General features: G+C 36.9%; 1 protein-coding gene across 4 annotated transcripts in view; it reads right to left on the minus strand.

The window, feature by feature from the left end:
• The window catches only part of LOC131158080 (probable E3 ubiquitin-protein ligase XBOS32), a 45,810-nt gene that overhangs the window by 20,134 nt on the left and 3,188 nt on the right, over window positions 1-22,488 (minus strand). For 2 of the 4 annotated variants that reach the window (XM_058112652.1, XM_058112654.1), the window contains exons 6-8: window positions 14,808-14,866; window positions 14,683-14,729; window positions 1,632-1,772 (exon numbers count right to left, since the gene is read on the minus strand). In XM_058112652.1, coding sequence (XP_057968635.1) covers window positions 1,632-1,772; window positions 14,683-14,729; window positions 14,808-14,866 — 247 coding nt within the window. The remainder of the gene's footprint in view (window positions 1-1,631; window positions 1,773-14,682; window positions 14,730-14,807; window positions 14,867-22,488) is intronic. The other 2 variants (XM_058112655.1, XM_058112653.1) reach the window with 1 other exon arrangement.

Consider the following 22,488-nt stretch of genomic DNA (forward strand, 5'->3'; position numbering starts at 1 on the left):
TATGGAGTTGATATGTGATAATCAAGCAGTTGAAGTTGACTCTGATTTTTGTTCAAGAAAAGCTTGTCAAAAAGCTCCTTGCACTTCTCATCTAAATATCAATTGGCCAATTTGTCTACCAGGTCCTTCGAGTGCCTAGGTTAAGCTCAATTGTAACATGCTAGGGGTGATATGTGCACCATCTTGGAAGAGGGTGTCACAGGTTTAGAGTTTTAGTAAGGGTATCATTGACATTTATTGTACATTGAATTTATCATAGATAGTATAGACCTAATTACAATGTGGGCGCACTACTTATTACAATTCAACAACAAAAGCAAAAATATTTTTATGTAAGTCAGCAAAAATATTTCCATTCAAGGATTAAACATGAACATTTAAGGCTTGAGCTCTACCCAAAATGATGCATACTGCTCGAAAATTACATGAAGCTAATTAAATTGGACATTTGGGAGAAGGCATTTGTCTTGGAAATTGAATCAAGTAGAAGACCAAAAAGGCAGGAGTTTAATAACCCAAAAATTCAGAATTTTGGAGCCCAGCTGGCTAGTTTTTGAACACTATATATATGAGGATGATTGAATACAACTTGAATCAACCTTGAGAATAGACAACAATGCACTGCCCTTAAGCAAGCTCATCGTTGCTGCTCAACCTAGTTCTTCAATTATTGTTCAACCTTCAGGATGACTGAGAGCAGCCGAAGGTTTTTCCTTCTAACTAGACGCTAGTCCACGATCTAAATTATTTCCTTTTAACTTGAATGTGAGAACCCCTTCTCACTTGAATGAGAGACAAAATTAGGATAGGTGGTCCTTGGTGTGGCAAAGATAGGATGCCTTTGGAGAAATGTCCCTCACTGGTTCAGGGAAGAACCAATTCTGTGATTGGTTGATCTTCAAAGACGACAAGGTTGTGATCAGTGCATTCTCAAGGAGATATCTTGGAAGTGGATGTAACTGCCAAGTTTGGGCCTATAATTGGCTCTCTCTCTCTCATCTCCCTGTTTATCTTCATGCACTATTTTTATCTCTGTGTTTGTCTACTTCTGGAGAATTAATTAATTTAAAGTGGATTTTAAATAATTTTAAAAACCAACACAAATTCACCCCTCCCCCCTCTTGGGTTTCTAAATAGGCCAACAAGCTGCTACCAAAGAAACACTCATCAACCTATTCCAGATCCCATTCTTTTCTATCACACAGACAACCTCCTATAGGCACCTTCTCCCACATAATATCGAAGGGAAAGATTGCTTACGCAGACAAGGAAGATGAGAGTGATACAACTGGAGTAATCTTAGAGACCTAAGAATTTGTGCAACTTTAATTTCACGTACTGAGAAAAAAAAATGACTTTCCAGATTTCTAAACACTCAATGGCCTTTGCATGCAAAGGAGAACCTCATTTTAGAGGTTTCTACTTCTTGAAAATATTACATGATTTTTAATCCCTTTAATTTTTTAGATCATGGACTAAAATTGGCACTAGCAGCACCATAGACGAAAAATTCAATGCACATGGTGTGATCCATTATAATGAATGATGTGAATAGAATAATGCCATTCATAAGCCATTAGAAAAGACGGTCGATAAAAGCATAAGAATAGGGCAGTTCAAATTTCATTTACCTGGCAATTTTGACAATGCTCATGAGAGGAAGAGATAAGTAAGGTGATTGAAGAAATTGCAACTGGCCTTGTGATCGTGTCCTCAGAATTTCCTCAAGCCAATCCCTATGCCAGGATCGAGCAACCATCAAGGGTGTCCATCTTTATAAAAATAAACATAAAACTGGATAAGTTGATAATTTTAAAACAATCCAGAGAAAGTAATTGCTACAAAGACCTAAAACAAAGAAAAATGCAGGTCGATCCCAAAAGAGTCAATCTAGCATGATCTATATAAAACTGGAAGGCAAAATTCATCCTCACAAATATTTGATGAAAAACGAATCAATAATAAATATTGGAAGCATGGTTTAAAAAAACAGACCAGACCAGCTCGAGCAACCCGGTACAAACGGAACCAGTCACCTGTCCAGTCCAGACAAAGCAGCAAACCCAGAAATGAAGCAACCTGGGATAGAACCGGCTGACTCTGTCCAAACGTATCTGAACCGGTCTGACTCAGGTTCACTGCTGGGTCAGACTGGTATGATTTATTTTATTTTTCAATATATATTTTTTTATTTTTTCTATTAGAAGAGTAAAGAGTTAAAGGGCCAAAGGGGAATGCAATAAATAAATAAATAAAACACCTTAAGGACTTGAAAGTCTTGAATGATGAATCAAACTAATCCTCCATTCCTCTCACTCCCAATCTCAAACAGTGCCTGCTTATCCAGCACATTTTTTTTTTAAAGCCAAAAATTTCCACTACTCCCCACGACAATTTCCAATCAGCTTGCAGGACGGAAGCTTTTTGCCTTGGCATGGCAAAATTTTTAAAGTTAATACATAGATGACAGAACCATACAATAGAGAGAGAGAGAGAGAGAGTGAGAGAGTGAGAGAGGAGTCAAACTGGAAAGGGAAGCAGGAGAGAGAGGATGGAAAGGGGGGAGGAAAGAGAAGCCTATCACAATGGAAAAGGGTAGAGGTGCTTTTGTGCATGGGAGATGGGAAGATTTCCTTGGAGAAAGACTCCATCTACCCCTTAATGATCATTAATGGTTTAGAAATTTTTTTAAATTTCTACTTGTTTAGTGGAGTTGTAAAAGAGAGCATATTCCTTCTATTAAGGCAATGAATTGAGTTTTCTTTTTTTAAAACAATGAGTTTCCTTTTTCTCTTAAGATTCATTTAATTTTAAATTTTAACTATAATAATTAATGATAAAATTTTTATTTTAAATTTATTATGCAGAATTATTACATTTTTAGAAGTCCTAAATTCATTTTATACATTAATGTTTTAATAACTAATAAAAATATCTATAATAAGCTTTACTTTTAAATACATAATTATATATATGCCATCATGCTGATGTCACCAGTTCAACCACTGCGGTCCAACCGGTTTGACCAACCCAGTGACTTTACCGGGTTGGTCATCGGTCCGGTTTTCAAAACCATGATTGGAATGACCAACATTTTGGTCCAACTACAAATATAGTAACTACTTTGTGCTGTCAGCTAAATGGTACCGGTAGTTCAATGCCAATTTTGCCCTTAGGAGATACTGAGGCTTGAAACAACATCATGTTGAAAAAATTATGAATTTAATAACAAACACAATAAAATGACACCATTTTCTGAAGGCTGATTCTATAATGTTTTATCGTACGAGAAAATCTTTCCACTCTGACCACAAGTTAGGGCCGGTTTTGCAGAGACTTAGTGTGGAACGTATAGAAGATTTAACTATACAGATAACATGATGAAGGCAAAAATGGGTAATGATGGATCTGGGTGGGGAGAGCTGAATTTATGAGCATGACAATGGGTTTGACTATTGATTGGTTTGGGCAATGGGTAGCAAGTACAAAGCTGGAGAAAGACCAGATATTGATAACTAAGATTGAGCCACATATGGTGCTGGAGTTGTCAAGAGTGAAGAAGAAAAAGAAGAGGCTCTCTGACGATGATATGCTAAGATTTTCAAAGGGCATGTAATTATTACTTCACCTGTCTATGGATTGGATTCACTTTATTGGCTTTGCTTTGGTGCAGGAGGTTGCTTCATCAGGCATTTGTCTAGTTTTCCATGTCATTTTTTGCTTGTTTAAGGATTATAATCTGTCCTACTTAATATCTTTGTGCTTTTGATCATTATGTTTTAAAAAAAAACAATCATTTGCTTAACCCAAAAAAATACAAATAATAATATAAAAATGAGGAAGAAGAAGAACAAGAGAGAAGACCCAGAGATAACCATTTGCCCTAACTTCTCCAATCTCCCATAGAAATCTGTGCCAAATGAAGCAGGTTTTGGGAAATTTATAAGGATAGGGGCATTCTTTTTTTTTCCAGTGAGGGGGGAAACGCGCACCCAGGCCTGGATTGATGTAGGATTGATTGACACAAGAGATAGATGCAAGAAAATAATGGGAAAATAAACAGGAAATTAGAAGAGGAAGAGAATAAAAATGAAGACAAAACTAAATTAGCACTGAATCCCATTAAACTAAATTAGCACTGAATCTCATGGTTACAGATTAAGCCTTTACATCAGCTTCCTCCTGATATGAAATAAGTACACAACCTCTAGGAAATAATATCAAATCCAATTTATGAAACATAATATCAAATCCCTAAAAATTAGATCAACGTGTAAGTGTAAAATATTTAAATCGTAAAAACCTATATAATCATAAAGACCCTAGATAATCTACTAGATAATGATCTAATAAAATCCTGCAATAAAAATGCTGCAAAGTAGGGAAAATCCCAAAAAAAAAAAAACTACAAGATAGCCAAAAAATTCCTGAAAATGCCAAACATGATCTTGAAGCTCTTATTGCATCATTCTCCCTCACTTGGAAAAAATTCAACCTCAAATCCAAAATATTTGAGGGATGAAGAACTAACCAACCAAACAAACTTGCACTGGAACGATATAATATGGTCAAGAAGACTGGCCCAATGAGAAACCAACAGGCCCAATGAGAAGAGTGGCTTCAAGGAGGCTCGTCAAAGAGGTTAGGTGAGCAAGTAATAGAAGCCCAAATGAAGGGCCATCTTAGCTACAAGGAGGCACTCATACAGGGTGTTCCTAAGGCCAAACCTGCCATTTCTCTTAAGGCCCAGACCACTGGGGCTTGAATAATTCACAAAAAGAGGGAAAAGTCATTAGATGTTCAAGAGCAGATAAACCAATTAGCAGCAAGAAGCAAGGCTTGCAAAGGTTGGAGATTATGCAGGCTGGAGATGCTCAACTGCCAGACAGAACCTTGAATCACACTCATAAGGTCTACAAGTGGGTAAAATAAAAGCTGGCGGCAGGAGAACAAAAAAATGATGAACAAAGGGAAACAGATCATGGAGTTCAAAGGAGTTGCATAAACGTAAGGTTTCAATGATGAAGATTCCTCATTTTGTATGAGGAGAATGAGGGGCTACCTAGAGCACTTGCAAAGAATGGAGGTGCATCTAAAGGAAAACCAAATGGCAGGAGTCTGGTGGGGATGTGGAATCTGACAAAGGCAGTGGCAATGCAACTAAGAGAGATAATTTTAGATGTTGTCCCAAACCGAGACAACTCAAAACACATTTTGTAGTCCATTCATCATTCCATTGTCCTTAATTCCAATCCATATTTGTTGACAAGGCACCTTGAAAATGAACAACCAAAAGCCCACCAAGTACTCTGATAATGTTCTCCCAAAATTGATGGTGTCTTTCTGTGACACTGTGACATAAGAAGTTAATTAATGTAGAGTTTTCCAAAACTGTGGACCATTTAGAAGATGAGAGGGATAACCAAGATGCTTAGAATCTCCTAAATGAATTTGGTTGGTCTTTGGTGAACTATAGTGGTGATAGAGTAAGGATAAGTGTAAAGGAGCCTACGCTTAAGGAAAAAGCTAAGAAGTTAAGCAAAGGACTAGTGAGGTTAGCCTCATCAATTAGTTATGACAAGGAAAGAAGACCCTAGTGTTGGAGTATGTGGCTCATATTGAGTGGAATACATGCATGGGGAAAGCATGGTGAAACAAGAACAAGGAAGCTAGGCGACAGGAAGAAACCGTCAAAAGTTTGGTCGATGGTTTGGTTGATGGTTTACCCTCGGGAGATAACCGTTGACGGTTTCAGTCTTCATGTTTCAGTTTCAGTATTAAATAGTCGATGGTTTGCCTAAAACCGTCAACAGTCTTGTTCGACACTGATTTCCAATTTTGAATTGGGAAGATCAGTATATTAGGGATTTCGGAGGATTTTCCTCCGAGGATTGCTACAGGGGTACTTAGGGAACTTCCTAAGCCTTTTGTACACATATAGGGTTAGCATATAAACATTATTGTAACCCTTGTTTGAGATTGATAGTGAAAATTTAGCAGCTTGCTCCCGTGGACGTAGGCACATTGCCAAACCATGCAAATTCTTTGTGTCGGGTGTTTTATTGCTTTGATAATTACCTTTGTGTGATTGTGTTTCCGTATATTATTCATCGTTGGTTGCTGCATTGCACTACCTGATTCGATTTGTGTTTCCGCTACACATTGGTAATTTTTGCACAACAAATTGGTATCAGAGTTATTGGTTACAATGGCTGGGATTTCTTTTGCAAAGTTCGACAATATCAAGTTTGATGGATCAGAAAATTTCACACTTTGGCAGAGGAGGGTTAAGGACTTGTTGGTGTAGCAAGGTATGGTAAAGGCATTATAGAGGAGGCAGCCAGAAAGCATGGACAACATGAATTGGAAGGAATTGGAAGCGAAGGTTGTGGCGACAATCAGGATTTGTATGGCTAATGATGTGATGTATCACATCATAGATGAGGAATCGCCAGCGGCAATTTGGCTAAAATTGGAGAGTCAGTATATGTCCAAATCATTGACGAACAAGTTGTATCTTAAGCAGAAATTTCATGGGTTTAAGATGTCAGAGAGTTCGGATATGAATCAACACATCAACATATTCAATCAGATCATCAATGATCTGAAGCGGGTTGATGTGAAGTTAGTGGACGAAGACAAGGTGTTGATGCTACTGAACTCCCTACCTACGTCTCTTACGTATGAGAATCTGATTATGACTCAGACATGGGGAAAAGAAACTCTAGAGTTAGAGGATATCACGAGTGCTCTGTTGGGTTTCAATCAGAGGAAGAAAGCAAGCGATGATAATTCTCAAGGTGAAGGGCTTCTAGTGAAAGGTAATCAGGATCGTAGGAGAAGCAAGTTCCAGAGTGGACCAACTAACAATAAGGCTCGGTTCAATTCCAAGAAGAGTAAACACGTACAGAGTTTTAAGTGTGGGAAAAGGGGGCACATAAAACCGGATTGTCTAGAGAGGAAGAAGGGAATGCAGAAAATAAAAAAGGTTCATCAAACTCGGCGAATGTAATGGGAAGGAGACTCAGAGAGCAATGATGGTGATATGCTTTCGGTCTCATCCGGTTTAGATGGTCTCACAGATTCTTGGATCTTAAATTTGGCGTGCTCTTATCATACGCCCAACAAAGACTAGTTCACCACTTACAGGTTGGTAAATTCTGGTTTTATTCTAATGGGGAATGATGTTTCATGCAAAATTGTCGAAATAGGGAACATCAAAATCAAAATGTATGATGCATGATGGTGTGGTGAGGACGTTATGTGAAGTTAGGCATATAACAGAGTTAAGAAAGAATTTGACTTCATTGGGCACTTTAGATTGTAACGGGTTTAGTTACAAGTATGAAAGTGGGGTAATCAAGGTGAGTAAGGGTGTTCTAACCGTGATGAAGGGGTAGAAAGTACCAGGGAATATTTTATACACTGCTAGGCACCACAGTTGTAGGTAGAGTTGCAACTATAGACTCTGAATAGGATAGTACTGTCTTGTGGCATATGCGGTTAGAGCATATGGGTGAGCGTGGAATGATGGAGCTTCATAAGAGAAATCTTTTGAAGGGGGTCAAATCATTCAAGCTAAAATTTTGTAGGTATTATGCGCTTGGGAAACAAAATAGAGTACAGTTCATGGCAGCCACGCACAAGACAAAGGGAATCCTTGACTACATTCATTCAGATTTTTGGGAGCCGGTGAGAGTAACATCACGAGGGGGGCATATGTACTTTGTGAGTTTCATTGATGATTACTCACGAAAGGTCTAGTTGTACTTCATGCAGCACAAGTCAGAGACGTTTGCCAAGTTTAAATTGTGGAAAGATGAGGTGGAAAATCAGACTGAGAGGAAGATCAAATACCTCAGGACAAACAATAGAACAGAGTACACTGATTTGAGGTTCATGAAGTTGTGCGAGCAGTATGGCATAAGGAGACACTTCACAGTATGCAAGAAACCAACATAAAATTGTGTGGCGAAAAGGATAAACCGAACCATAGATGAAAGGGCTCGGTGTCTCAGGTTGAATGCAGAGCTCGCGAAGAACTTTTGGGCAGAGGCAGTAAATATGGCGTGTTTCCTGATTGACAGATCACCAAGGGCAGCACTAGATGGGAAAGTTGCAGAGGAGGTGTAGATAGGCATCGGGATAGACTACTCTAGTTTGAGAGTATTTTGGTGTCTAGCCTATGTGCACATTCCTATTGAGGAGAGATCAAACCTTGAGGCAAAGTTTAGATGGTGCATATTTCTAGGGTATCAGAAAGGGGTCAAAGGGTTCAAGTTGTGGGATCCGAAAGCAAACAAGATGGTGATCAGTAGAGACGTGGTTTTCGATGAGAAAGCCATGTTGCAGCATACTCAAGAAGAAGAAGAGAAACAAGTGCTAGAAAACTACAACAGCAATGAGCGTGTGGTGCAGGTGGAGTTAGACATTCAAGGTGGAGATGACAATGTGCAGAACGCAAGGAGTTCTAGCTCAAGAGACCAGCAGCAACGCAGTATAGCTATAGACAGACCCAAACGCACTATTAGGCCACCGCCCAGGTATGGATTTTATAAACTAGTGTCTTATACACTTATTACTAGTAGCGAGGATCCTACTACTTTTCAAGAGGTGGCACAGGCAAGCTAAAAGTAGATGGATGGGTGCTATGGTGAAGGAGATGGAATCACTACATAAGAACCATACATGAGAATTGGTGGAGCTTCCAGCAAGGAAGAGGGTGATAGGATGCAAGTGAGTGTATAGAAAGAAAGAAGCGGTATCAGAAAAGGAAAAAGAGAGGTTCAAGACTCGGTTAGTAACAAAAGGTTACTCATAGAGGAAATGAGTTGATTATGATGAGATCTTCTCTCCTGTGGTCAGACACACTTCCATCAGGGTAGTGTTGGGATTGGTGGCACATTACGACATGCATTTGGAGAAAATGGACGTAAAGACAGCATTTCTCCATGGTGATTTGGAGGAGTTGATTTCCATGGTACAACCAGAAGGGTTTAGTCAACCTGGACAGGAGCACTTGGTTTGTAAACTGAAGAAATCACTATACGGGCTGAAGCAATCTCCGAGATAGTGGTACAAACGGTTTCACTCCTATATGATCTGTATTGGCTACAGGAGGTGTGAGTATGATTGTTGTGTCTATGTGAAGAGTCTTGAGGATGGTTCACCTATTTTTTTTTTTGCTTTATGTTGACGACATGTTGATTGCTGTGAGGAATATGACTGAGGTGAATCAGCTTAAGACTTTGTTGAGTAAAGAGTTTGACATGAAAGACTTGGGTGCATCCAAAAAGATTCTTGGGATGGAGATTCGCGGGATTGAGTTGTAGGGAGATTGTGGTTATCTCAGGATAGCTATGTTTAGAAGGTGTTGGATAGATTTAGCATGGTTAATGCTAAATCAGTGAGTACACCATTAGCAAATCATTTTAGACTGTCTACTGCCCAGTGCCCAAAGACAGATGATGACATTTGTGTCATGTCAAAGGTCCCCTATGCCAGTACAGTGAGGTGTCTGATGTATACTATGGTATGTACCTAACCAATCCTAACACAAGCTTCCAGTGTACTGAGCAAGTTCTTTTCGAATCCGAGTCAACAGCATTGGGATGCAGTCAAGTGGATTCTCAAATACTTGAGGCCTGAGGGGTACAACAGGCTATGGCATTATGTTTAGTAGACAATAAGGTGATCCTTCAGTGGTAGGTTATGTGAATGCAGACTATGTAGGGCACTTGGATGACAGGAGGTCTACCACAGGATACGTATTCACCTTTGTGGGAGGGCCTATTTGTTTGAAGTCCATGGTGCAGTCACTTGTTGCTTTATCTACTACTGAATCGGAGTACATGGCAGTGGTTGAGGCTGCCAAGGAAGCGTTGTGGTTTATAGGATTAGTCAAGGAGCTGGGTATCCAACAAGGCAGAGTTCAACTGCATTGTGATAATCAGAATGTCATCTATTTGGCGACAAACCAAGTGTATCATGTGAGGACTAAGCACATAGATGTGCGGTTTCATAGGATCAAGAAATTGGTTGCTTCTGGTGAACTACTACTTGAGAAAGTTCACACGTTTGAGAATGCAGCATATATGTTGACAAAGCTTGTTACAACGGACAAGTTCAAGCATTGCTTGGACTTGATTAACATCTCCAGGTGCTAGACGGGAGGCGTCCCAATCTACTGTCCCAGGTGGAGCTATAGGTTACGCTTTTGTATTTCTCCTAAGAAGTGAACATTCGCCAAGGTGGAGATTGTTGGAGTATGTGGCTCATATTAAGTGAAATACATGCACAGGGAAAGCATGGTGAAGCAAGAACAAGGAAGCTGGTCAGCAAGAAGAAACCATCGACAGTTTGGTCGATAGTTTACCCTTAAGAGAGAACCATTAACGGTTTGCCTGAAACCGTCGATGGTCTTTTTCGGAGCTAATTTCGAATTTTGAATTAAGAAGATCAATAGATTGGGGATTTCGGAGGATTTTCCTTTGGGGATTGTTACAGGGGTACTTGGGGAACTTCCTAAGCCTTTTGTACACATACGGTTAGCATATAAACATTATTGTAACCCTTGTTTGAGATTGAGAGTGAAAATTCAGTCGTTTGCTCCCGTGGACATAGGCACATTGCCGAACCACGTAAATTCTTGTGTCGTGTGTTTTATTGCTTTGATAATTACCTGTGTGTGATTGTGTTTCCGTATATCGTATATTATTCATCGTTGGTTTCTGCATTGCACGATTTGATTCGATTTGATTTTCTGCTCCGCATTGGTAATTTTTGGACAATACCTAGAGAGCTCCTAAAAGTACTAAATAACGATTCTATTTTGAAATATCTAGGTCTCTGAAGGGGCTGCAAAAGGAAAATAGTTAAGGAACTTCCCAATGATACTACTAATATTTTGTCCACAATACTAGAAGTGGTTGATACCTTAAAATCCTTTGGAACTCTAAAGGAGTGATTTGGTGGTACTTCCCTCTTTGGGTGCATCGAGGGGTCAAATGGTGATATAGGATATAAGGGATGCTTCTCTTAAGGAGTGTCTCTTGTGGGGTCCTTTTCTTTGTCAATTTTTCTTGCTCTTAAAGGTTACAGGGAATGGTGGTTCACATCTTATCTATGGTCCAAACTCTTCATCCTTGTGGAATACCTTTTCCAAAGAGTTATCTAGTGGCTTTGGTCTATCTAGTCCATGTTGGGTGGTCGAGATGACTTCAATGTTACTAGAAACTCCAAAGATAGACTGGGGAGTTCTAGTATAAACCTCTTAACATTGGTTGTTTCATCTGCATAGCGCCTAGAAATAGAAATGCATCTTCATGTATTGATATATTCCTATTCACCAACGAGAAGACATTTTTCCATACATAATGCAGGAGTCCCTTGCAAGGCCCATCCCAAACCACCATCCAATGCTCATAGATTCCAACCTGATCCACTTTCTCATGCTCTTAGTCTCCAACCTGATGCAGTAGGGCCCTACCCTTTTTATTGATTTTCTTTATAACTAAATTGGAATTTGAATTTTTGTGTTGGATGTTTGCCTTGCATCACAGATCACCTTCCAACACCCCTAGAAGCTCAATATGAATACATATGATAAGCTGGTAGTGATTGAAAAGGAGGGAGTAAAAGATTTTGTTAGAATATCACTTCACCTAAAAGCTTAAGCCATTAGATTGTGGGCCAAAAATATATATCAAGCTTTAAAAATCCCCCCCCTCCCCCCCCCCCCCCCCCAAAGCACAACCCAATAGAACACATAAAGATAAACACACGATAAATAATGGCCATTACAGAGAACACAATAATTTTAAACATCACATAGTAAACATGAACAACAAGACTAGAACCCAGGATCTCTTGGCAATAAGCTCTGATACCATGTTACAATACCACTTTCCCTAAAAGCTTAAGTTGTTAGGTTGTTGGCCAACAATGTATATCAAGTTTTAACAGTTTCAAAAATGAAAACTTAAGAAATATTAAAAACATAATTGATTATATCGGCCAAAACAAGTTTAAGTGTTAATCCATCAAAATCTAGACACTACATGAGTTTTATATGTGTAAAGGCAACAGTCCATCTTAGCTTGTCATTCAAACAAATTATAGATTGCTATAGCAACTTTTCTCTTCTTCCTTTCCATTTATAATGATTAGAATTTGTCCCAAAAGCAAGCAACATAAAACTATATGGCCATTTTTTCTATTTACCAATTATAAATGCTCCCATTATATCTACAAAATGTTCTGTCAAGAAAAAACATGTAAAATGTTCAAGAATTATGAAACAGTTCATAGTTAGTTGTTTAAGACACTTATTATTCTTAATTTACAATTATTTCTTAAATATCAAACCAAATATTTTAGGCTACAATACCTTATGTCAAGAGGATTATGACTCATTCTTGGGGGGGGGGGGGGTGTTTGGTCTTAAAAAAAGCCCCAGCTTACAATCTTCGCTTGAAGAATGTTAGTAATACTAAAACCAATAGCTCTTTAGATTATTGTCGGATTATCCCAATACTATGAATCTCATTCCAACAACAGATTTAAGCAACATGCTAATTCCAATTTTGTGACGTCTGTTGCAAAAGCAACGTTGAGAACCACGACAGAACCAACATTAGGAAAAAAACAAAAAACAAAAACAAAAAGGTTATGTTTGTTTGCCTAACAAGGCTTAATCTTATTTCGATGATAACAAATTAAGGTTACTAATTGTTCACTCAAGTTAAGTTTCAGAAATCAAGTGGTACAAAGTACAATGGTTCTACTTGGAAAAGATTGAATAGAGCCTAACTTAAAGCTACAAGCCATGAAGAATATGAACATACTGAAGTGTTGATTAAGATTTGACAATGTCAAAGCTAAATGATATGAAGACTTAGGATTAAAGTGTATTTATCATTTTAGAGTCTCATGTAAGTACTTCTAAACTTCAATATTGTGACTGAAGCTCTTAGGATTTAACTTTGGACTTAGAGACCTGATTTAGAATCTGGGAAATATTTTTATGAGGTCCAAAATACTTTTCAAAGTTTGTCTAAACAAGTTTTGGAACCAAAATGAGAAAAACACTAAGTTGCATAGTGATTAGGAGACTGAGGTTTTCCACTCAGGCGACTAATATGCTACTGCTAGTGTAAACAAAAAATCAAAACAAAGTCAGGCGACTGAACTCTCGAGGTCAGGCAAGTGAACTACTACTACCTATTCTGGAGCGCTATTTTTAAATAGTTCAGGCGACTGACCTTATGGTTCAGGCGACTGAAGTCTATGTTTTAAACTTTCTAACAGCGCTAATTTCTTTCCTAAATCAAATGATTTGGTTTCTAGTCTTGGGGAAAACAGTAAGAATTTTTCCTACTCTATATAAAGATGATTTTTACGCAATTAGGGCAACCAATACTCGCACATACACATTGAATTTCTTGCTATACTCTTGATTCAAACTCTGAAAAGCAGCTGTGCGTTTTTGCTGAAAACCCTAAACGAATTCTGATTTTGATTTCTAAATATTTCATCCTACAATCAAAATACCTTTGAAATCTCTGTGAGCTTCTATTGCATATTGATTTTTAAAGTATATAGTGCTTTAAATTGTACAAATTCTGCTCTGCTGTGAGAGTGTTTTTCTTGTACAAACAAATTTATATTGCTGGTTTTGCAATTTGACGGTTTGGGGTTAGAATCGTTGCCTAGCGAGAGGGTGTTCTCGTTAGAGAGGGATCTCCACCTTCCAACAGAGAGAGGCGTACTCCACCTAATGAACGGAGTGAGTAAAGGAAATTCCCACAGCAAGTTGCTTGAGGCAAGGACATAAGCAGTAAGCTGAACCTTATAAAAAATCCGGTGTTCAATCTTCTTTCCCAATCTCTTTAAATTCTGCACTTTATAATCTGTTGTGTATGTTCTGAATTTATTGGGAAAATTCTGTTAAACGCTGATTTCAGTTTTGGATTACTTTAAATAAGTTTATTGGATTGTTAATGGTTTGAATGATTTATGGTTTTGACCAAAAATTCAGGCAATTGGTGAAACTTAAATTCAGTTTGTGGATTGGTTGAGGTAAAACTTTTGTGGGCTAATTATTCAAGCATAAAAGGATTACTTGCTTGAGATATATAATTGAATATTGGTTTGTGAATATAATTGTTCATTGTTGAAATTCAGGACTGATTATTGAAATTGTTGAAGGTAATATTTCAGAATGTATTTTTCAGTCTCATATATACCTAGGATTGTGTATTGGTATAGTACCGTTGCTGATTAGTTGTTTGTGTTTGATGTTTGTGAGATATTGAAATTGGTAAACTTTAAAAGGGTTAAAATAAACTGAGATTCCGCATAATAATTATAAAATACCCAATTCAACCCCCTCTTGGGATTACATGGTTACTTTCAATGTTCAAATTTGAGGATAAACTATATATTAGTGAAAAGATGCTTCAAACGCATAAAAAGGCATGGAAAAGAAAATGAAAAATCCTGATTAACCAAAAAATTAGGTAAATTATACGAGTTGGTTTCGTTCCCTTAAGCACTGCCTGAATTAGCATAAAAGTAAAACATACAGTAAAAAAGAAACAAAAAAAAATAAAGTAAACTGGATGAAAGCTGAGAATTTTAGCATAAAAATAAAAAGCAGCGGCAAGGAAATGAGATGCATACCCATTTGCATTTTCAGCTGTTAGACTGGCACCCCTGGCAATCAAAACCTGCACCGCAAAAGAATTACTCTCTCAGTACAGACATCAAATTAAAGGCATGACTTTCAAACTAAGACAAAATCAGACCTGACAACATTGTGCATTTCCACCACATGCAGCGTAATGAAGTGGTGTGCTTCCTGCACCTGAAAAATGACAATAAATTATCATTTTTCTTAAAAAGAAATAATTGTAAAGCAGTAAACTCATGTATGAATAAGGGAAGGCAGGGTGCTTCTTGTTCATCTGTTCAAGTACATCTTTAATAGACTTGCCATGTAGCTCATTCTGTTGCAAAAAGAAGGGCAGGAAAAGATTTATTTTCGCAGTTTGGCACCATAAATCTCAGCAGCTCCTAAATAGCCATTTTTGTAATTTATTGCTTTACATTCATGAGTCATTACAGTCTTTTGACTACATTGCTCCTTCACCCATATTATAATGAACAAATAAGTTCAGGTAAAAAGGAAGGAAAAAAAAAAAGAAAGAAAAAAAGTAAACAAAATGGGAAAAGAGGAAGCTATAACCCTCTCCTGAATCCTAGTCATTAAGCTCATGAAAATTATTTGTGTTCTATGCCTTTTTAGCTAAAATGTCCCCTTGCTAAAGTATCTGTTACTTTTTCTTTTCAGTAAAGAATAAAGATAAGCATATGAATTAAACACGAGTCAAGCCAACAAGAGGTCACAGTCTAAATTCTAAACTATAACTTAGATTCACATCATATTTCCCAGTATACCAAAAGCTGGCACTCTTTACCAAACAATCCTGGAGTTTTGGTATGGACAACCCAAAAAATCATGAAAGGCAATGGCAAAATAATTTTTTTCTCCTCTGCACAAGTTTTTATCCTCAGCCAAGCCTAAAGCTCCTAGGCAATTGAGTCCACACTGGCCAAGAGAGGAAATGAGAGGGCCGCATCACATAGCTCCCTGGACTACCTACAATGATGCAGAAGATTACAGATTATATCAGCTGCCTCCTTGCAAAGGCAATGTCTTTTAGGCAACAAACTCTCCTTTGTAGGTTATCATTGGTTCAAACCATTTTCCAAATCACTTCCCATGTGAAGAAGGCAACTTTTATAGGTCCTCTAGATCCAAAAAGCTTCCCAAGGAATATTGTTCTGTTATCACCCATGTCTTCCTTTAAATCTCCTTGTGGTACAATTTCACATTAAAGCTACCATCTTACCTTGCCTCCTATCAGCTACCAATCCCTTTTTCATATACCTGATTGGGTAAATCGGAGATTTTCCAATCTGGGCATGCCTCTCAAAATTTACATTCCAAATATCATTATTATGTGAAAATAGACAGGAATTTAGCTATGCATTCCTATACCTTGCCAATTGAACAAGGGGAATTGGAAATTCAACAGAACTCCCCACACCACTAGCCATGCCTGAAAAGCACCGATATCCCATTGCCCACTTAAAATTCAATATGCTGACAAAATTCCTAACCCACTTCAGCACTTCCACAATCAACCCAAACTTCATGATGGTTGTTTCTCCAACATCAGCTTAGGTTACATTTGATTCACGGAAAACCTATTCCTAGGAATAGGATGGAATACTATTGGCTCATTTAGTTTGGTGGAATAGCTACTCCTTGGAATAAGATGGAACATAGTTTAAATTTTGGGAATCAAAGGAATAGTTATTCCTTATATACCTAATTAATATATTTAAGAAAGGAATAGACATCCACATGATGAAATACAGGAATAGTTAATCCTTGCCTATTCCTTATTATGGACTCATAAAATGTTTCACATTGCTATTTGCTTTATAGTAACAACATAATTTCCTATATAATTAATTGTAATTAACCTACTAAAACTAATCTATTCCTAGGGATAGACATTCTGCAAACCAAACATAACCTAAGAATGTAATGAAAAAATTGTACGAGGATATAATAATTAGAAAGAAGTCACTCATGCAAAAGTTTATGTTATTCCATGCAACATGAAATAGAAATGGAATAGGCATTCCCACGGTAAAATTTGAGATAGTTATTCCTTGATTATTCCTTGTTATGAATAAATAAAATCTTTGCATTGTTATTTGATTATAGAAATAACACATTTTTGGAATAAACTAGTATGTTCTTCTATTACAACCATTCTATTATTAGGAATAGACATTCCACGGACCAAATGTAATCTTTAGTTCCTTAAAGCATCTAGTTTTCTTTTCCCAAATATATGCAACTTTAGAATCGATGCTAACAAAGAGACAAGGAACAAAAGAAATGAATAATAGAGAGAACCACATTATTTAATAGTCTCAAGAATAACACCACGTAGAGATGCCATACCTTAAAAGCCAAGGGAAATTTTACATATTTTGGTCGTCAATTTCATTACATATATCATATTATACTATACAGTGTTCCAATGTTTTGTTCAAGCTGGATCTAAACAGAAAATTTAATAAGAATTTTAAAATGCACAGAAATACTTGGAATATGAAGGTCTTGTTGAGACGCACAGTTAATATGGTACTTTGGAAGCTTATACACCCAAAACTAGGAGCATATTAAGGAATTGAAGATAGATGTATTGTGAACTAGGGATCTTTTGAATAAATACAAGCACTTTTTCTGTATGAATTAGTGAGGAAAGGCATGAATTAAAATAGTAAAAGTGATGCATGATAATAATGTATGCTCACAAGTGACAGCATGCATATTTGCTTGTTTATAGAACCACATGACTAAGAACTAGCAAGAGGTGCCTAAAAGATTCCATTCAACATCCACACAAATTCTATTTAAAATAACATAATAAAAAAAATTAAGAATCTAAGCATCCAACTTATTCACTCCACCCTTGCAAATTCTGTCATTATATTGAAGAGACATGATTCAGACATGAAATCATAGGACTTTGCTCCAAGTTTAAGAACATATTTATGGAGTGTAAGAATTGTCTAAGTTTTATAAAAATAATTAAGCCGAAAAAAAAATGCTCAAACTTGGGCACCAAGCTTAAATCAGAAAATGGTTTCCAATATTGAAGAACGGGGAAATAAAAAAATAATCTATTTTTTTAAATAAATTTTCTAAAAGGTAAAAAATAACAGCCTCTTTACTTTTTTATTTTTTGCATTTTTTTTTTCTTTTTTGTTTTTGGTGTGATGTTTTGAGTAATGTTGCGTGATGCTTCATGGATTTGAAGAGGTGTACACATACATTGCCCACCATCTATTTTTTTTTGAAGATCATTCTGCCAAGATATTGTGGTTAAAATAAAAACAAAATTGCAACTAAACAATTTTCTTTTCTGTTTGTTGGACAGTTCAAAATGTTGTTCCTGCTTATTTCATAAGAATATTTCTATTTTGTTTCTTCCTGAAAAAGTAAGACTTCATACCAACGTTAGAGGAAATCCTACATGACACACTTGCAGTGATTTCATTTGAGGTTTCTATTTGCCTCTGACCCTTATTATTGGTACGTACATTCATTACATTGCTTTATGCATCATTTTTGCTCTGTAGGGGTGAGTGTGTCTGTGTTCTATAAAATTTATATGAAAAGCCAGACAACAGCAGCAGCAGTTAGTTCATGCAGCCCAGACAAGTCAGCAAGCTTCAAGTTAGAACAGACAGCATGTATTTTTTAGTTAGTTAATTAGTTCTTTTCACCAGATTCATACATGAATCTGTTATAGCTGTTAAGCAGAGAGTATATATATATATATATATACAGTTGTATAGTTCTCAATTCAATTAATGAAATCAGTTTTTTTTTATCAAGATTGATTTCTCATATGGTATCAAAGCTCAGTATTCTCCATTATCATCTTCTTCTTCGAGTTTTTCTCAAGCTTCTTCAATGACGGAAACAGTAGCAACTAATAATTCCAATACAGAGGCTTCATCTTCTTTACAAGATTCATATAATCTTAGTGATCCTCTGTTCTTGCATCCTGGAGAAAATCCAGGAGCAATTCTCACTTCTCAACCATTGATTGGGGGAGAAAATTATCCTGCTTGGGCAAGATCAGTGAGGAAATCTCTAATTGCCAAAAACAAGTTAGGATTTATTGATGGATCTTTAACCATATCTTCACCATTGGTGAATTCTCCAAATGCTGTTCAAGCATGGGTTCGTGCTGACTATATGGTAGATACATGGATCGATAATTATGTATCACCAAAGCTTCAAGGAAGCATTATCTATAGAGATACTGCTTTAGAAATTTGGACTGATCTTCGAGACACTTTCAGTCAAGGAAATGGGACCAAGATCTTCAATAGACAAAAGCAAATTGCTGAGATTCATCAGGGAGAGGAGTCACTCGCTAATTATTTCACTCAGCTCAAGATCTTGTGGGATCAATTGCAGAATTTGAATCCATTTCCTCAGTGTACTTGTGGTCAGTGTGTGTGTGGGATCAATCAAAAGTTACAGAATCTTCAAGCCAAGGAGTCCACCAAAAAATTTCTCATGGGAGTGAATGATGTTTTCTCTCAAGTAAGAACTCAAATTTTGTTGATGGATCCTTTGCCTTCTGTCAATAAGGTTCATTCTTTGTTCATTCAAGAAGAAATGCAGAGGTCTGTGCGTAATGTTGTTAGAGTTGAATCCACTGCTCTAGCAACCAAGAACTCAGGAACTAATTTTAAAGGCAAAGAAAGGCCTTTATGCACTCACTATGGAAAGTTAGGCCACACTATAATGCTATAAGCTGCATGGTTTCCCACCAGGATTCAAGTTTAAGAACAATAAAAATGTCACTGCTCATCAAGTTTCGTCTAATATTGAACTTATTCAAAGAAATAATTCTACTGGAATTACTAATTATGCTTCATCAAAGTCTGTATCTCAAGCTATTCACTTATGACCAATACCAACAACTTCTGACATTAATTGGTTCTTGTTCTACTCCACAATTGCCTAAAGATCAAGAACTTCATGTTGCCAATGTTGTGTCTTGTCCATCAAATGTTGTTGCAAGTAACTACAAGCATTTTGTTTTTTCTGCTAAAGTTGTTAACAGACAAGCTTATGATCCTCATACATGGGTTATTGATACTGGTGCAAGTGATCATATAGTGTGTTCCATTCAAATGTTAACTTCTTATACCGAGATTTCACATGCTATGGTTAAAATGCCTAATGGGGAAGCAGCTATTGTTACACACATTGGCACTATTCAACTTTCTTCCCACATAATCCTTCACAATGTTCTTTTTGTACCCTCTTTTGCTTTTAATCTTTTATTAGTCAGTGCATTAACCAAATCTCAATCTATATGTTTAGTTTTTCTGTCACAATTTTGTTTTCTACAAGACCTTACATGTTGGAGCACGATTGGAATAGGCAAAATGCATGATTGTTTGTTACTTATTACAAGATTCGAGTCTTTCTCAAGCCACTGCATCTTTTTCTGGTTTCTTTTCTAAGCAGAATCCCAAGGCTTTCTCTGCTGTTTGCTCTTCTTCTCTTTCTTCAAATGTGTTTTCACTTTGGCATTAAAGGCTTGGGCACCCTTCTGATGTAAGAATTCATTCTTTGGGTAGTGTTTTGCCTTTTCTTAAGAATTGTTGTAATAAACTTTGTACTATTTGTCCTTTGGCAAAACAGAAGAGAATTCCTTTTCCTTTCAATAATAATAAATGTGCTTATCCTTTTGATCTTGTTCATATGATGTTTCAGGTCCTTTTTCTGTTTTAACCTCTAATGGTCACAAATATTTTCTCACTATTGTTGATGATGCTTCTAGAGCAACTTGGGTTTTCTTGCTAAAAAATAAATTAGAAGTTAGACCACTTATTGTATCTTTCTATAACATGATTCTCACTCAATTTGGCACCAAGATTAAATCCATTAGATCTGATAATGCCTTAGAATTTTGCTTTAATGATTTTTACAGCTCTAAAGGAATTATTCATCAATTGAGTTGTGTTTACACTCCACAACAAAATTCAGCTGTGGAGAGAAAGCATCAACACATACTTGCTACTGCTAGGGCATTACAAATTCAATCCAATGTTCCTCTCTTTTTGGGGTGATTGTGTCCTCAATGCAGTCTATTTAATAAATAGACTTCCATCCCCTTTTCTAAATCATAAAACACCTTTTGAACTTCTATTTCACAAACCTCCTTCCTATTCACATCTTAGGATTTTTGGTTGTTTGTGTTATGCTACCAATCTCACTCCTGATAAACACAAATTCACTCCTAGAGCCAGAAAGTGTGTTTTTCTAGGATATCCCTTCAATGTCAAGGGTTATAAACTCTTTGATCTTGATTCTCATACAATTTTTTTGTCTAGGGATGTTGTGTTTCAAGAGTCAAGTTTTCCTTTTGCTTCAAATAACTCTTCTAAATGTGACAATCTTATTCCTTTACCTATTTTTCCTTCTATTCCTTATTCTGAGTCTCCGGCTGTCTCTTCTTGTTCTTTACCAATTTCTAATGACACCATTGCTCAAATTCATCAAGATTTTGATGACAATATTCATGAATTTCCTGATACACATGGTGTTTCTAATACATCTGACCAGCCTATTATTCTTAGAAGGTCTACCAGGCATACTAAACCACCATCTTACCTTGAGGCTTATCACTGTAATCAAGTCACATCAACTGCCATTCCAAGATCTTCCATACATGCTTCAGGCACTTCTCATCCCATTCAACCTCATTTGTCTTACAATAACCTGTCTCCTCCATATAAATTTTTTTGTCGTGCCATCTCTTCCATTTTTTAACCCATTTTTTATCACCAAGCTGTTGGTAACCCCAAGTGGCAGGCTGCCATGGATGCTGAGATTTCAGCTTTGGAAGCTAATAACACTTGGACTGTTACTTCCTTGCCACCTGGTAAGAAGCCCATTGGTTGTAAGTGGGTATATAAAGTGAAATACAAATCAGATAGTTCTATTGAGAGGTATAAGGCCAGGTTGGTTGCCAATCCCAAAAGGAGGGACTAGATTACAATGACACTTTCTCACCAGTTGCTAAGATGGTCTCCACCAAAGCTATACTTGCTGTGGCTGCTGTGAAAGGCTGGTTTCTCAGCCAACTTGATGTAAATAATGCATTTCTTCATGGAGATTTGAATAAAGAGGTTTACATGTCTTTTCCACCAAGTTTTCACAGCAAGGGGGAGCAATCTCAGGTTGTTCACAGCCAGGGGGAGCAGCCTCAATTGGTTTGTAAACTCAATAAATCACTCTATGGTCTTAAACAGGCTTCTAGAATGTGGTTTTCTAAGTTCTCAACTGCCTTAATTGATCTTGGTTTTGTTCAATCCAAGGCTGATTACTCTTTGTTCACTAGGCAGTAAGGAGATTCATTTATTGTGTTGATGGTCTATGTTAATGATGTTCTAATTGCAAGCAATGATCAAAAGGGAGTTGAGGAGTTTAAAGTTTTGTTAAATCAGAAGTTCAAGTTGAAAGATTTAGGGAGTTTGGAGGTAGCAAGAACAGCCAAGGGCATTTTCTTGTGTCAAAGGAAGTATGCTCTAGAAATTTTGGAAGATGTAGGATGCAAACCAGCCAAAGTTCCTATGGATCCTACTTTGAAACTTAGCAAACATGAAGGTGATGTGTTAAATGATCCAAGTCAATACAGAAGACTAGTTGGCAGGTTATTATACTTAATTATTACTAGGCCTGACATTACATTTGCTGTTCACAAGCTCAGTCAATTCATGGCAAAACCTAGAAAGCCTCATTATGCAGTTGCTCTTAAGGTACTTCATTATATTAAAAATGAACCAGGGAAAAGAGTACTAAGGTTT

Source organism: Malania oleifera, chromosome 6 (assembly GCF_029873635.1).
Source record: "Malania oleifera isolate guangnan ecotype guangnan chromosome 6, ASM2987363v1, whole genome shotgun sequence".
Lineage (NCBI taxonomy): Eukaryota > Viridiplantae > Streptophyta > Magnoliopsida > Santalales > Ximeniaceae > Malania > Malania oleifera.